The following is a 15,875-nucleotide window of genomic DNA, read 5'->3' on the forward strand; positions in this document are numbered from 1 at the left end:
CACAGGAATGCAAAAAAATGCGGGGATCTGTTGATTTGCCATAAGTATCTGAAATCACGGAATCATCATAAAAATAATGTCAAAAATCTTTGTTATTATAAAAGTGTTTTGCTGTAAATGTGACAGTTTAGAGAGAATTTATGTAAAATCCACTTTTTTGAGCTTTGCATCATGTTATATTATTCCTTTGCTTTGAGACTTTCGTGCATGTCTGCATATTCATGCATCTTCTAATCTCCATGGCAACCATTCAGCAAAACGCCTGCGTGAATCTAGCCTCGCCTTTGAGGCACAGCTCCTCTTCAGATTTGCAGTTTCCCAGCTGACAGATCATCCTTCCCCCACTCAGCTCCTTCAGACTAGCAGCAGCAATTAGCAAACACCTGGTGGAACTGCACATTCGCTGAGCTCATTATAGGAGCTACTTCTCAGTGAAATGCTGCTAAAATGTTGGGGTTAATAGAGGAGCCATGTTGTGATGACTTCCTGAAGGTGGAAAGAGTTTTTAAAGAGACAGAAGCCCAATTTGAAGACGTTAAATTACAAAGTCAATTTTCTTTAAGTCATATTTGATATATATAGCATTTTTTATAACAATTGAAGGTAACACAGTTACTTGATTCTGCTATAAAATGGCACTATGTAATTAAAACTAATCCTTGTTGTTAGTTGGAATTGTCTGTTTTCAAAGGATTCTCATTTCCAATAAATCCATCAGAAACTCGTATTTGTTGCCATCTGATGTCTCATTGTTGTGTTCAAACAATAATCAACATGTTTAACATGATGTCCACTACAGGCAGAAGAATTTGCCCAGATTGTAAACAGAGCTGGTGAATGTGTGAGTGGACCAATAAAAGCTACACACCAGGAAACAAATGTGGGAGCTTAAAGCGTGCAGCTTATTGTCACAGCATTGCTGCTGACTGTGAATTCCTGCATTCCTTACATCACCCCAAAGCTTCGCAGAGACAGGACAACAGCACACAGGCCTGCTTGTGTGCTGGCTGGGTTACGGCACAGCATCAGGCCAACATAAAGTCGTGCCAAGCGACTCCTCGCACCAGCTGAGGGGCTCTCACGGACGATCCGACACAGCTTATTGTGAGCCGTCACAGCCTGTTTTTCCGCCCCGTTATCGAGTCGCACCAACCACAGACCTCTGCCGTTTGCTGTGTCTAATCTTGGCCCAGCAGTTTGGTTTATCCACGCCGCATCTATGATATCCGTGAAATGTTCGGCCTACTTCTCTGGCTGCTGCAAACTCCATCGCTAAGGCTTTGTGACAAAGCCAGCTGGAACATTTTCAGGCTAATTTTGCTGCAGTGGCAGATATTTTCCACGAGCGTCTAATCGTGATGAAACGTGATAAAAAGAAGAACACTTCCACATCTTGCACCATCCAGTAATCCCAATCCAGAAATCCCTTATGTAGATAGAAAAATATACATACAAAATAAAATAAAAAGGGATGGACGGATGTACATATTGTCTCACTAAGATAAAACAGTCTGGAATCAATGTTTTCAATGGTATTTTTACAGGTATTTCCATGTTTTCCAGGCTGCCATCCTGGAACTGGATGAAATCCTGAGAGTAACGTCGGAGGCAGCAGCTTCATCAGACCTCTGCTCTGTTTACCCTTCTCTTGTTTTCCCATCGTCCCACTCCGCACGCCTCCACATGTGACCCTCCGATGCATTAAAGCACTTCCTGTCTCTTCACAGGCAGAAAGAGCCGCGTCTGACTAAAAGCAACAAGTACACTAGTCCTCTAATGGTGGAGACGCGTCAGTAAGTGGATGAGGCAGGTGGAGGCGGACCCGCATCTGCAAAGAACATCACAGAGTGACGCCACAGTGCAGCAAGATGGAAGATCCAAGAAATCTTCTTAGACTTTGGAGACACGACTCCAAATTACCAAATTACCAGCATCTGTGCTGGTAATTTGCTGCGACATGGAGCGTGCTTTCTTGGCTCCTTTCATTGAAACGCAGCCCAGGGTGAGAAGCGCTGAAGCGGCTCGGTTGTGGTTTTGTTGAGCGCCTCATACATCTTGTGTGTGTTTTTTGATGAGCGTGCATGTTCTTTTTCAGCAGCGCCATGCATCAAGTTCATCTGGGATCTGGCCTGCAGAGCAACAGCCTGCCGCTGTCAGCTCAGGGACAGAAAACAATCCCTGCAAACAGCCGAGGCGGGCAATGCCTCCATTCTTACACAATCTGGGAAAGTACGGACTCAGTTGCCAGTTGCTCAGTTGCCAGAAAAGTCTAAAACGTTCTGATCGGAGGTATTTTTTTGATCCCTGCACCGTTTCACAACCCAAGTCAGACACGATTCTCATCTTTCATTTAGCGGAAACATCTGCAGGCTGTTATCCCAACATCAGATCGATCCCTCTGTTTGCTGAAGAAGTGACAAAATCAAACTGTGCTCTGACACCTCCGTGGAGTTTCAGGTTTCCAAGTCGGAACGTTTGATATTTCCCTGCTCACATCCATCACTCTCCCACTTTTAATGGGCTAAACGGGAGCAAAGTGGAAAAGCATCAGGCCCTGAACACAATAGAAGGCAATAACTGATGCGCTCCATTTAGCACGTCTAATTTGACATTTCTGTGGAGGAACTGCAGGCGGAAGATTTGACGCTTCAGCAGAACCGAAGCAGAGACGTAAAGCAACTTTGTTTTATTTTCTCTTCCCAGGCTGTTCAGCTGCCTGAAACAAGTCACACAACGAAACGTTTGGCCTCCAGGAACTCCAGGCTTTTCGCCGTGACCATGTTGGCTTTATGAAGGTGGTTTTTCTGCTTCACATCTGTACATTTCATCTTCTAACCAGAGAAATCTAATAGAAATCTGTCTCAATTTGGGCAAGTCCTCAGGACAAAATCCACAATACAGAATGCTGTTGTCATTATCTTCTGATCCCCTGAAAGTTTCCAACAGTTTTCTCTCACAAAACAACCTGACTGGAGGTTCAAAAATGTCTCATTTTAGATTTTAAGTGTCATTTTTGCCCTTAATTAGAAATTAACTGGGGCTGTGGTAAAAAATATTCCGTAGGAAAATTATTAGACACTTTTAAATGTAGGTTTTTATTTTTAAGGCTGAAATGATTAATAAGATTAATTGTGGTGAATCAATTAAAGTGGAGTATACAGACAAAAATAACACAAGTTCTAAATAAGCCAAAACTGTGCAAATATTTATACATTTTGCATTTAAGATTAAGAAAAAAAAACATTTGTCTGTAAATATGTTCTACCCAAAACTTCTCAAGTGTCAGTTTTAGCTTCAGCTAGCTCAAATTCTATAAATAATAACAAAAAAATCTCCTATTAATCACTTTTTTCCATAAAACTACTGATCAGTTAATGCTAAATTAGTTACCAGATCAGTTCAACACTGTACTGATGCTCAGTCAAGCATAAAGAGTTGAGTTTTTCATGGTTTTTATTTTATCATCCTTTGCTAAAAAATTGGGAAGCGAGTTTCGCAACCTTTTATATTTGCGGCATTTTTTCTTTTGCATCCATTCGCAGTATTTTCCTTTTGAATTTGGTTTCTTGGTGTAGGTTTAGCTTCTTTTTTCTGAGGCTGCAGCAGTTTTTATTTGCACATTTTTTCTGTTGCATTAGTTTTTTTCTTTGTTTGCTCAGTTTGCTGCGCATTCGCACGTCGGCCACCATCATTTTCTCTAGTGTTGATGTTAAGCCTGTCACAATGAGCAATTAACCACTTAATTACATGACAAATAAACTATGAGCAATGGAGTCAGTAAGTGTTTTGGCAAATGCATCTTTAACCACAAGCATCTTTAACCCAAGAAAACAGGACATTAAGCAATCTACCAGATCTATTGATATACGGTCTCTGAGTGGAGATCAATCAGAACCGACAGAAGTGCCCTTGACTTAACCCTTCTGCACACAGATCGTTTATTCCACTCTGCAACATTGGATCGCATTTCACCTGCGCAACAGAAACAGTGACATGTCTGCAACTACTAAGAAGACATTTTGGATTTTTAAAATGAGCAAAATAAAGTTTTAGTTTCTAGATCTAAAGTTTCTACCTGCAGAGCAACGCATGTGCAGAAAATGTTTGCTCTTGATGAACATGAACCCTCTTCCTGAGATTTAGGCACAATCTGCAGCCCTCCAAAAAACTGCAGATTAAACATCGGATCTGAGTCTCTTTTCTTAGACATCATAAGCCTTTAAATAGCAGAGCGCCTGATTCAGAGCAGCACGCCCAGGGACTGAGCAGAGAACATGGCTACTGTCCAGGTATAATTAAGAGGAGGAGAACAGAAAGACTCCCATGCTGACGGGATATAAATCAGCATTAAACATAACAGCAGGGACAGCGAGACAGACGGAGGCTGTCCTCTAAGGCTGGTATTGTTGTTTTCCTGCAGATCTGAGGCATTTCAGGGAGCATCAGCCGCAAAAAACAATGAAAAAAAAGTTTGTCATTTAACTTAAAATAGCTATAAAACATGGAGGCAAAAGCAAAGAAAATAAAACAGCAGCATGACGTCACTGTCCCTTTAAATTCCTGCTGGCAAACAACGAATATCTTCTTCTGATCTGGTGAAATCTGCATCTTCCGTAGCTTTTCATTTCATGCCATACAGTACACGGGTTTTTCTGCACCACTACATCTTTTTCCTGGTGCTGAATTAAGAAAGTGCAGCAGAAGAAATTATTAATGAGGCTTTTAATAGAATTTAAGGTGCAGATTTGTGTGACTCAACACCGCAATTCATTTACACTTCATCCTCATCTGGAGATAATCCCCTGGATTTACAGTGTTCATTTGGGCGACTCAGGTTACAACCACAGCTAAAAACTGCTTAAAACTTGTATGGAACTCCAAAAAAACAAGACAAGGTTGAACTACAATCCAGAAAAGAAGCAAAATGACAAGAAATGACTAAAATTTTGCTCAAATTGGCATTTCTCTGCTGTTTTCTTTGTGTCACCAATCTGAATGTGCAGTGAAACTGATGTGAGCGCATAAATCTTTGTAAACAAACATTGAGGTGTTGAGTTTTTATATCTCACACTCAATCACTTTTGGCGTCTGAAGTTCCTGATCGTCAGGTATGGAACACCAAAAAAGCCAAAAAGTTGTGAAATTGCATGTTTTTCACGTGCAAAGTAAGATGTGAACATGGAAGCAACAGCAAAGCGAATGTAAATAAACCACACCACCAGCAAATAACAGGCAACGTTTTCATCCAATCAGCGCATTCCTTAGAAGGAACACAACCAATCACAGCCAACAAGTTAAGTTTGACATTATGTTGATACATTTCTTATCATGACTAGAATTTTGATTTATTGTTTTCACAATAAATTCCAACTAATGATGTTTAAAACCCAACAAAACTGTGTGAATTGCAATTTTTTCACGATTTTCTCCAATGTAAAAAAAAGTATTAAATAGTTCTTATCATGACTTTTATCAAAAAAAAGTCTAAGTCCATATCACCCACCACAACCAGGAAGTGAAAGAAACTACAAAACTGTAGGATTAAAGACAAACACAACATAGTACAGTTAAATTTTGTAGCCTAATAACATAAAGTTGAGCATGTAAGGTAATATTTCTACATTTCTTGAGTTATTATGATGTGATCCTGAGCTGCATTAGGCTCAAAATAACCAAAAAACATCCTGGATGTGATGGAAAATCTCCTGTAACAATCACAGATTCATCACAATTCTGACAAATTTTCATTCTAAAATGAAAAATATTGGCAAAGTCACACCATAAAGCTGCCAAGGTGGTGTTTGCATTCAAAAGGAAGGAAGAAATGAGCAGCAGCAGCATCTTACTTGCTCTTTAACAGAAGCCAGGAGGTTGGTGGTGGTTGTTGTGGCGGAGCTGGACTCCGACTGGAGGCCTTGGCGGCTTGGACCTTCTCTGACCACCATGGGTCCTTCCCCTTCTGCGTCGCCTTCCTCCATATCCCCCACAGATCCGGCTGGCTGCTGCAGGCTCCCTCTCTGACCCTGCAGGACGGTCAGGATGTGGGTTAATGCACAGAAAATCACGGCAATGTAATTTTAGGGAACCACTGTGTTTCAGTTGCAGGGATTAAGCTTTGAGATGTTGCAATATCCCAGAATTCATGATATTCCTGCAATAAATTCCCCTCTTACGGTGTGATTGTGCTTTTTTTAATCCCTCAAGAGACACAAAGAGACAAAAGATGATTCTTCTATTTTCCCCTATGCATGTTTTTTCATCTCTAATCTATAACCCGTCATTTGTGCATGCAGGTACAGATTTCTCCACACATAGAGGAACTGCACACACACACATGCACACACACAGAGCGCTGCAGGCTGCATCCTTCCTCTCTGTGTGTGTTTTACATCTCAACACACACCAGTGCTGCCTATATGTATTAACAGGTGTGCATGCACGATGCATGGGCTTGCATGCATCTCCCGGTCAACCTTGCATCCTCAATCATTCATTCACCATCCGGCAGCCAAGGACGAGGTCACACCGACTCAGAGCGCCGGAGCCCGGGCAGCCAGCAGAGCTGCTCGCCCGCCGCTGAGCGCGACTCACCGGCCAGATGTTGCTGTTAGAAGCAGGCCACAGCTGGCTCAGTCCGCTTCCATCCTCTCCTCCGTGACAGCTACTCCATTCCCCAACGCGCCGACGTCACAAACAAACAGACAGCCGCGTGCACGTCCTCGCGCTTGTGGTGCAATTATAATTTGCCCTTTTTTTTGTGTGCGTTTCTTCCAATCAATCCCCGCGTGCAAGGAGGAGCGGAGGAGTTAAACGCGCGCGTCCATCCCTGAAGTCAAGGCTGCACCCAGCCACGAGCGCCGGTTAACAGCGGCGTGACGTCACCATGCGGCTATGGATTATTTCCGATCGACGGATCGATGAGGAGCCGCGCGTCGCTGTGGCCGCGGCAGGAGTCGTGCGGCAGCGCGGCAGCTCTTCGCGACGAGAGGAAGGATGCAGCCTGCAGCGACCAGCGTGTGTGTGTGTGTGTGTGTGTGTGTGTGTTACTGCGATACGTCTCCACACACACACACACACACCCACACACACACACACACACACACACACCAGTGCTGGTCACAGGGATGTTTATGGGATTCCCAGTTAACAGCTCAGGTTATCAGGTTCATCATACTGAACTCCAATATTGTCAAGATTGCAATTTAATCCAACATTGATTTTAAAATAAATATTTTATGGAAACAAAATCAATTAAAAGCTATTTTTCTAGTCAATTGTCTACACTATTATTGTATAAAATTGGTTGAATTAATGTAAATGCAAAAAACTACAATAAATTTTAGACACTTTAAATTGAAATGGAGGGAAAAATAGACAGGATGGATGAATGGGTGGACAGATGGACGCCTGACTTTTCAATACTCAGTACTGACATTTTTTCATTACCTTTTTATTTTATTCTACTATTTATTGTTTTATTTATGAAAAAAATACACAGCCAGTAGAAAACCGATAGTTTAGTGGGTATTGTAAATAATTACTCAAATAAATGTGTTGTAGATGAATCTTCTAATCTTAATATTAACAGAAAATCTAATATCCATACATGTGTGATAAATCTCAACATTTTTTACTATTATGATTTATTGAATGGGTCTCTTAAGTAAACATTTTAAACTTTTATTAGACATCAAATAAAAATCAATTAGTGTGATTATAATCCTTTGATTTTGGAGGAAAAGTAGCTTCTAAGCTAATATTGCTGATGTCTTTCCTCCCTGGCCTGGATTTCAGGAACTGTTGCTAATTTTTAGTTTAATCTTTTTTTAATAAACGTGCAAACTGAGCCTGAAGCAAGTTTATATCAATAAAGGGAAAACACCACCACACATGAACATGCACATGCTCATTTATTGAAGTGACAATTAATACTGTGAGAGCAAAGTTACACACTGAGAAGTGACGGAGAACTTCCCTTCATTTAAAACCTTCTTCCATCTCAGTTGGCATATTTGCATTTTTCAAAACCACCTTAAGATTTGACAAGAAAAAGCGAAAAGAAGAGATTTTAAGCCACTAAAGGTTCCTACTGCTTCTTTGTAAAATGAAAAACACGGCAGAACGCTGTTTACCTGAATATTTAACAGTACATAAATAATAAACCCGTACTTCAAAAGGAAAGATCAGAACATGATACATTCTCAGTTCCTCACACTGTAAAGAAAAACCCAGTGTCAACATTTAACGCTTACAGACAAAATATATTTAGCAGTAAAAGCTCAACATTTCTTGTAGGAATTTGTTTCTACGACTAATTAGTTGGATTTATTCCATTTTTAAGGAACAGGATGTAACTCCCAGCTCAGTTATGCCTTAAAATGACAACTATGTGGTGAGTCAAGGCATTTATAAAGCGAGACAGGGATGCATTACCTCCTGAAGTCCTGGCAGTCAAAGTAATCGGACAAAGAGAGGAGGAACAGCAGATCTCTATTGTCTGCTGCAGTACTTTGAGATCACTTTGCTCCACCTTCCAGGAACATGCCAGCCCGTTCCTAATGGCTTTGCTCACTCCTCTGCTCTGCTGATTTGACGGATTCGTCTCAAAGAGAAGCAGAAACGACAAGGTGTCAAGATTTTTTTTATGTCGCATTGCAATTTTAAACCTTTTAAGACGATTTTACTGTAGATTTAGAGATTTTTCAGACAAGGAATGCAAAAAAAAAAAAGCTTCAAAATTCAAGTGTCTAGTTAAAATCCAACAGCACATCTACGTTTAGTCGTGGCTAAAAGGGGAATGTTGTGATTTCACAGCGAAACAAGCTTGGCACTTTTGCACTAAAGCAGCTAAAGCCTGTTGCTTCAGCTATGTCTGATTTATTCTTATTATTTTGGCAGGTAAACACAGCAGTGAGGCCATACAATTTTAATTTAGGAAGCTTAAAAACAGAATAATTAGTACGATCAAAGGAAAGAAAGAAATAACATCTGGCTCCTTTTTACCCAAACAAACCTCAGCGACTCTGGCCGTCAGTTTTCACTTCGTCATGTGATCGCAGCTGCAGGGTTGCCGTCTCGACAGATGATCGTACGCGTCGCCTCGGCCGGAAAATTTAAAAAAAATCACGCCGAGACGAGCAAATAATACTTCACGTCACTGGAACCACGAATCATCAGCACAAACATCTAAACGTCACCAAGTCGATCTTCATACGTCCAGGGCGGGAAGCGAACAGCAACGAGGCTCAGAAGTAAAAACCGGCAGCTGTTGGATTCCAGCCCTGCTTTCAAATCGAGCACAGAAACAAAACTCAAAAAGTCACCAACACTGAATACACTACTCAGAAACACTCCTTTCTTCTTCTTTCTATACAAATTAAAGCAATAAATAATAAAGACGGTACCTTTGCATAAACATGAGTACAAAACCTAACAGTCAGTGGATTTACAATAAACATGAGTAAAACATAAGAGGGTGCAGAGGTGTGTTCACACCCGTATCGGGGGGAGAAGAACCTTAAAGAACAGCCCCATTGTTCCTGCTAACCAGAACCTGAGCAAACTAATCCAGATCATCCACATCCTCCGTCATGACGGTGCTGGTCTGATCTGAAGTCACACCTGCAGATCGAACACAGAAAACAACAAATCTAAACCGTGCACACAACGTCAGCAGCATTAGCAACACGTTACTAATTTATTCAGGTGTTATTTTCACACATTTCCAGTGAAATTAATTGAAAGATTTATGGTCTAATTTCATGTAAACAAATCAGTTTCTTCCCAACTTCAGATTTTATTTCTTGCTAAACTATAAAAATGTTTGTACTTGAAGTATCGTCGTCATTTCCAGACTTCTTCTTCTCCTCCATGTAGCCGTGACTGAGCAGCTTGGACATGCTGACCGGAGGAGCTTTCTTATCGTAGGATCTGAGCAGGAGAGAGAGCGTCATGTTATCAAACCTCTAAAACCTTCCAAATAAATCACGTTTATGTCAGTAAATCCAAGAAAGGAACGAGTTCTTACATTCTCTTATACTTGCTGCTCATGGTCAGACCCTCCATAGGCACAACTGCATCATCTGGAGACATCTGCAGATTGAAACATCAACCAGATTCAGTTATATAAGCAGCAACAGCCTGACTGACGGATGCAGAACTACAGGAATTCACCAAGTAAAAAAAACATGGAGAAATGAGAGGCTGGGAAAAAGATCAGGGAAGCAGAGCAGAGGACGAAATAAAGAGGAAAACTTAAGGGAAAAAAACCTGCCATGCTGTTAAAAATAAAACCAACCAGAACATTTTAAAATGATGATTTATCTGTTAGTTTTAACCCAGACTCAGCAACCTGCAAATGTATTTACACTCCATGAACCGCTTTATGTTTTTCCAAACTGCAACCACAAACCTTAATGTATTTCACTGTGATTTTATGCAGCAGAGCAGAAGGTAAAGCTGAACTTTACTTACTAATAAAGTGACCTCTGAATGCACCACACTTTGCTGTTTTTTCTTTGTAACTAAACCATAAGTCACATTTCTTCCACATAAAGTCCCAGTAAATACAGTGAAACCTGTGGTTGCAATGTGAAAAACTTCAAGTGTGTGTGAATACTTTTGCACATCACTGTAATCCAGTTTTCCCAGATTAGAACCAGCTGGAATAGTGGAGAGAACTGCAATCACTGAGCCAATGTTTCCCCCTCCAAATTCCCAGGAAACAAAAAAGTCCCTCCGGAGGATTAAAACCTGAAACAATTTCCAAATGAAGGGATGAAAAACGAAGGTGGAAAATGAAGGAAAGTTGTGATAAAAACTGAAATAATGGCATTAACAAAAGATGGAGTGGCATCTGCGTGGCATGAATGTTGGGGAGTGACTAGTTCGGTCCATTCACCTTCTCTTTACCATGGGAAAAACTATCAGTCTCTCTTTCCCAGGAGGAATTGTTATCAGTGCCAAAGGGAGCAGCCAGAGGCCGCCTGCCCGCCTTCGTCTGGCTGTCAGGAGACGAGGCTTTGCTTCCGCTGAAAGCACAAAACCACGATGACATTCCATGTGAAGGTTCTGGGAACAATTCGCCTGCAGCCGCAACACTTGGGTGACAGACAGTATGATCACGGAGCATTCAGGAACATTTCATTTTCCTCTCCTCTGGACTCTTCCTACGAAAACGTTTCCTCTAAATCAGCGTCTGGCCCGTCTTACCTCTTTGACTCATCCTCTCCGAACCAGTTGGGCGGGTTGTAGGCTTTCTTCGGTGCGTCATCGTCATCAACATCGTGACTCAATAAGCCTGCAGCAGGAAGGGAAACATTCGTGTTGAAGCTAAAACTCTGCAGGCAGTAATGACTCTTATCTCCACTCTGAAAACACCAGAAGGGATTTAAGTCACACCTAAAGCAGCTCAGTGGCCAAATAATTACTGCGACCTCTCAGAGTCGGGGATTGTTTCAAAACGATGAACCAAGATGAGAATTCACAAAGTTTTATTCGCATTTATTTCCCATTTTCTGCTTATGCATCATGAGTAGGCCTGTCACAATAACTAATATTACTGATGATAAATTGTTCCAGAAATTATTGCAATAGATTATAATATTGTTGTTTTATAATATATTGATAATAATGCAAGTTCTCAAAGATCAATAAACTTTCATTTTGTAAAGAACACTTAATATTATCACTATTTAATTTTCTATTTCATTTCCAACCATTTGTTTTTATTAGTTGTAGTAATTTTTTTATTTACCATCGTTTTTGTATTTATCTTGTAATAAATACAAATTTTTGTATAAATCTTTGGTAATTTAAATACCAAAAACAAATAAAACAAAATTAAATTCACACTCAACCAAAACCATAAATAAAATTGATTATATCTCTGTAAAAAAATTCATCTTCATAAAATATTAGTCAGAATTAAAACTATTGAGCTCTTTTTAATTTTTCATGCGATTAATCAATTAATTGCTTATTGCGATAGGATTAATCATGAAGTTAAAATAATTAATAAATCTGAACGCTTCCCAACAGGGAGGCAAACAAACAGCTACTAAACCAAACAGTGAAATATTTTCTTTATGATCATTGGATTGTTGTCAGTAACTCTTGAACTGATCAGTAATTTTAAATCTGTGGTTTATCGGTTCACCTTTGTGTCCTCCCTGCTTTGCCAGCTTGACGTAGTCCGAGTCGGTCTCAAATATTCCCACTCGCCGCCCGCTGGTCCTCTCCACCGCCGCGCTCTCGGTGGCGGTCTGGCAGAGGCCAGGAATCTGGGAGGTGGGTCCGGTCACGCCGCTGTTCGCAGCTCCAGGCTTTATGCCTGCAGAAAAATACAAGCATGACCTTCATTAAGCTGAAAAATAGTGGCTCTCGGATGAAAAAAAGTTTAATTTTTCTACTGGTTTTATTGCCACAAATACGTACAAATGTTGTGAGGAAATAAGAGGAAACAGTTTGCGAACTTTAACCAGTCTTACCTCCGGGTTTGGTCCTTCGATGGTTGGGTGCAGCAGCGCTCATTTTAGCTGACGACGGAAGAAAATCTGCAAACTAAATACAAACATTTTAAATTCACAACTGCCACAAGTTAGGGAAGGGAAAAAAAGCAAAAACAAACTGTAAAACACTTTTAAATTAAAAGAATGAGCTTCTGTAGAGTTTAAATAAGGCAATAAAAAAATGATTAAAACAGAATTTTATTATATTTTATCACTTCAGCTTCCTACTGTCCCCACATGGGGGCAGTATAAATAAAGCTGTCAGTTACAATTGAGAAACAGAAGATGCTTTCACTTGGATTAAACTTTAAATGGAAACAGTCATGATGCATGGTTCTACAAGGTTTCTAAAAAAGGTCAGAGGTCACAATAGCTAAAATCAGAGTTATTAGTCTATTTTTTAATAGAAATGCAGAGATTCATGATGTACAAATAAAAGAAACATTGACGAAACAACAAATCAATGGATAGAAAAATAAATTGGCCAGATTCATGCAGATAAATATGTGCAATAGATGCATTGGTGAACGTAGGCATGGATGAGAGGATGAACAAAATGATAAAAATGATTGGTTGGATGATTAATAGCTTATGATTAGATGGATGGATGAATGGATAGAGAGATTAAAGCAGATGGATGGATGACAACATGCATGCAAAAGGATAAACAGATGGATGGATGGATGGATGAATGGATGAATGGAGATAAAATGTCAAATCTGGCCATGGTGAGTAAATGTAAAGGAGCAAATAGCGCTCAAGATTTACTCATTTACTACCGTCGGTTTTATTTCCATAGTTTTACTTAAAGTAGATTAAAAAACGTACATAAAACGTTTATTTTTGCCGTAACATCATTTACATCGCCCGGCTCAGGTTTCACCGCTAATGTGAGCAATAAATTACTGAGATAAGAGGCTAACAAAGCGTTGCTAACCGAGTTAGCCGCCTAGTTTCCACCGCTATCTCCCTATTTTTTACAATGAAATTGTGATCCCTTTTTAATAAAGTGCTAACAAATAAATAAGAAAATATAAATATTTCTTACTCTAATGTTGCAGTGTGCTTTTTTGTATTTGATGAGTTGGGTTGCTGCAGGTAAAAGCCGATAGCTTCTTCTTTCCTCCTCACAGAGCTAACAGCTTCCTGTGGCACCTGCTGCTCTCTTCCTGTTCACGAATCAAAGATCGTGTATTTAAAACGACGCCCTACACTGAGTTTTATTTCCCCCGAATCAACTGTACGTTTATGATGCATGATAATGCGATAAGAGTGAGAACTCTGTGTTACGCAACCTCTGTTGGATACATGGATAGACAATCTTTGTTCTGCTGTCAAATAAAGCATAAAAAATAAAACATTTTAAGTTCAAAAATACTTTTTTTATTACAATAGGGACGTTTCTAGAATGCTTTCAAGAGTAATGAAATATTCCTTTAGCTTAGCATCAAATCTGAAGTTTTGACAGTGAATTTTGGCAGCCATATTGTCTTGCAATCTTTTTTTACTATGACCGTGGGAGGATGCCCACTTCTTATTGACCAAAACTGTAAACAAACAATAGAAAACTTGTTCAAGGCACAACTAATAACTAACAATCATATTGTTTTGGTGGTACTTAGTTAAACCTAATGGGCCCCATAAGAATCATGAATCCAGATCCACTTAAGAAAAAACAAGTAAGGAACAGAGTCAGGTTATTCAGACTTTTCAAACGAATACATAAATAAATAACTGAGATGAGATTTCACTTGGAGTATTTAAGGCTTTTTTATTTAATTTTAACTATTTAGTTTATTTAGATAACATTACAAGACTACAGGAAATGAAAACAAAACATATTGGGAAAAATTGTTAGCCTTTAAAATAGAGGTCATAGTGCTTGAAAAAATTAAAAGAACATTAAGAATTTACATCAGCCTAAACAAAAAACAAAACTTCTTTTGACTGACAAATAATTGAGAATAATAGATTTTAATTCTACTGACATCCAGGAATACCTACAGATGAAACATCCAAAATTATTAGACAGAGAAGAATTAGTAGGAAAACCTATACGACATTACTATTTAATAAAAATACTTAAATACTGTTAAACGTAGAAGAAATTAGGCAGCAAAGGTTTTCACTTCAAACTGATATTTATATAGTTTTTCATTTGATCTTTAAGACAAACTATTGCTTAAAACTGGTTCCAGTTTCTCAATTAAAACCAAAGAAAGACATCATGCTGGTTAATATTCATTAAACTGGAAAATAATAGTCATAGTTTGAATATTCTGCCGAGTTGTCTCGATTGGCCGTCAAACTGGTTTGCCTCCTGGGTGCTGGTGACCCCTCAGAGGTCTTTACCACAGTCAGGACAGAGGATGTCGTTTTTGAACGTCAGGAAGCCTCGACCAACCATCGACGAGCTGCATTTTTGGCAGTTGAAGCAGTCGTTGTGCCACTGCCGATCCTCAAATGAGATGTACTTGCTGCCCCCGAGACCTGAGGTAAAAACAGCAGAGAGGAGTCCCATGATTTTTTTTTTTATGCAATAACTCTGTAATTGATGGTGATTGGACACACCAGATCCCAAGTTAAGCACATAATCTAGAGAATGTTGAGTTTAGGTGTTAAAATTGAACCAATTACAGTTAAAAAATGGTTTTGGTGAATCTTTTCAGCTTTATTTCCAAACTAAAAAACTGAAACAAAACTTATAGTTTCTGCTGTGACTTGAAACTTTTTTTTTTCAAAACCTAAACTAGTATCTGAAGATTTGTGCAAGGTCATTTTACCACTGATTGGGTTGGTGCAGTGGGCGCATTTCTTTGCAAACAGGTTGCAGAAACACTCGAGGCAGTAGGTGCGTCGTCTCGAGAGGTGAATCTCTGCCCAGCCAGCTGCATTTTGCATCCAGCACAAACAAAGCATTCCTTATGCCACGGCTGGTCATGGTAGCTCACTCCTCCAGTCGTAATGGGCTAAAGGATCGAAGGAAAACAAAGCAAAACAACAAATGAGAAATTATTTTCAAAAATTCTAGTTTTGCCATTGAAATTTTTGATTTTATGACAAAAACACTGTAGTTATAGCAATATTTTTTTGGTTGCGACACTTAATTCAGGAACAGAAGTGAAAATAAAAACACAATACATTAGAGAGCTGCAGAATTATTGCCATTAAATCATATTATAATAAAACAAAAAACAAGTTATATTTTATTATATTTTAAAGTAAAGCAAAAATGTAATTATTTTTCAATTATCTTGAAGGTAAAGTCTAACTAACTCTCAAGAAGTTAATTAACTCCAATTAAAGCTTAAAAATTTAAAATGTTATAAAACTAATCAGCCTGGTTTGAGTTGAAGCTAAAAACTA

General features: G+C 39.3%; 4 protein-coding genes across 10 annotated transcripts in view; 1 reads left to right on the forward strand and 3 right to left on the reverse strand.

Moving 5' to 3' along the window:
• The window catches only part of LOC116730781 (plakophilin-4-like), a 31,992-nt gene extending 24,965 nt beyond the window's left edge, over nucleotides 1–7,027 (reverse strand). For both annotated transcript variants that reach the window (XM_032580271.1, XM_032580270.1), the window contains exons 1-2: nucleotides 6,592–7,027; nucleotides 5,847–6,023 (exon numbers count right to left, since the gene is read on the reverse strand). In XM_032580271.1, coding sequence (XP_032436162.1) covers nucleotides 5,847–5,978 — 132 coding nt within the window. In that variant the 5' untranslated portion in view covers nucleotides 5,979–6,023; nucleotides 6,592–7,027. The remainder of the gene's footprint in view (nucleotides 1–5,846; nucleotides 6,024–6,591) is intronic.
• Nucleotides 1–15,875, forward strand: part of csmd3b (CUB and Sushi multiple domains 3b) — a 642,306-nt gene that overhangs the window by 279,942 nt on the left and 346,489 nt on the right. The window lies entirely within an intron of this gene.
• On the reverse strand, nucleotides 7,892–13,700 carry LOC116730784 (uncharacterized protein C7orf57 homolog). Its single transcript, XM_032580275.1, has 8 exons — nucleotides 13,558–13,700; nucleotides 12,489–12,561; nucleotides 12,158–12,331; nucleotides 11,212–11,299; nucleotides 10,901–11,030; nucleotides 10,028–10,092; nucleotides 9,830–9,930; nucleotides 7,892–9,621 (listed from the first exon to the last, which is right to left on the reverse strand). Exons 2-8 carry the CDS (start codon nucleotides 12,529–12,531, stop codon nucleotides 9,563–9,565), a joined length of 660 nt encoding a protein of 219 aa, XP_032436166.1. The 5' UTR covers nucleotides 12,532–12,561; nucleotides 13,558–13,700; the 3' UTR covers nucleotides 7,892–9,562.
• Nucleotides 14,309–15,875, reverse strand: part of LOC116731563 (four and a half LIM domains protein 2-like) — a 2,068-nt gene continuing 501 nt past the window's right edge. Inside the window, 3 exon segments of the mRNA XM_032581386.1 lie at nucleotides 14,309–14,999; nucleotides 15,293–15,364; nucleotides 15,367–15,478. Of these exon segments, the coding sequence (XP_032437277.1) occupies nucleotides 14,848–14,999; nucleotides 15,293–15,364; nucleotides 15,367–15,478 (336 nt within the window). The 3' untranslated portion in view covers nucleotides 14,309–14,847.

Source organism: Xiphophorus hellerii, chromosome 13 (genome assembly GCF_003331165.1).
Source record: "Xiphophorus hellerii strain 12219 chromosome 13, Xiphophorus_hellerii-4.1, whole genome shotgun sequence".
NCBI classification, from domain to species: domain Eukaryota; kingdom Metazoa; phylum Chordata; class Actinopteri; order Cyprinodontiformes; family Poeciliidae; genus Xiphophorus; species Xiphophorus hellerii.

Excerpts from the sequence above, each read along its gene's own strand:
- LOC116730784 (XM_032580275.1), bottom strand. The coding sequence starts at position 12,531 with ATGAGCGCTGCTGCACCCAACCATCGAAGGACCAAACCCGGAG. Across the intron at positions 12,332-12,488 it reads TCGAAGGACCAAACCCGGAG|GCATAAAGCCTGGAGCTGCG; the intron begins GTAAGACTGGTT and ends ATTTTTCTGCAG. Across the intron at positions 9,931-10,027 it reads AGCAGCAAGTATAAGAGAAT|ATCCTACGATAAGAAAGCTC; the intron begins GTAAGAACTCGT and ends TCTCCTGCTCAG.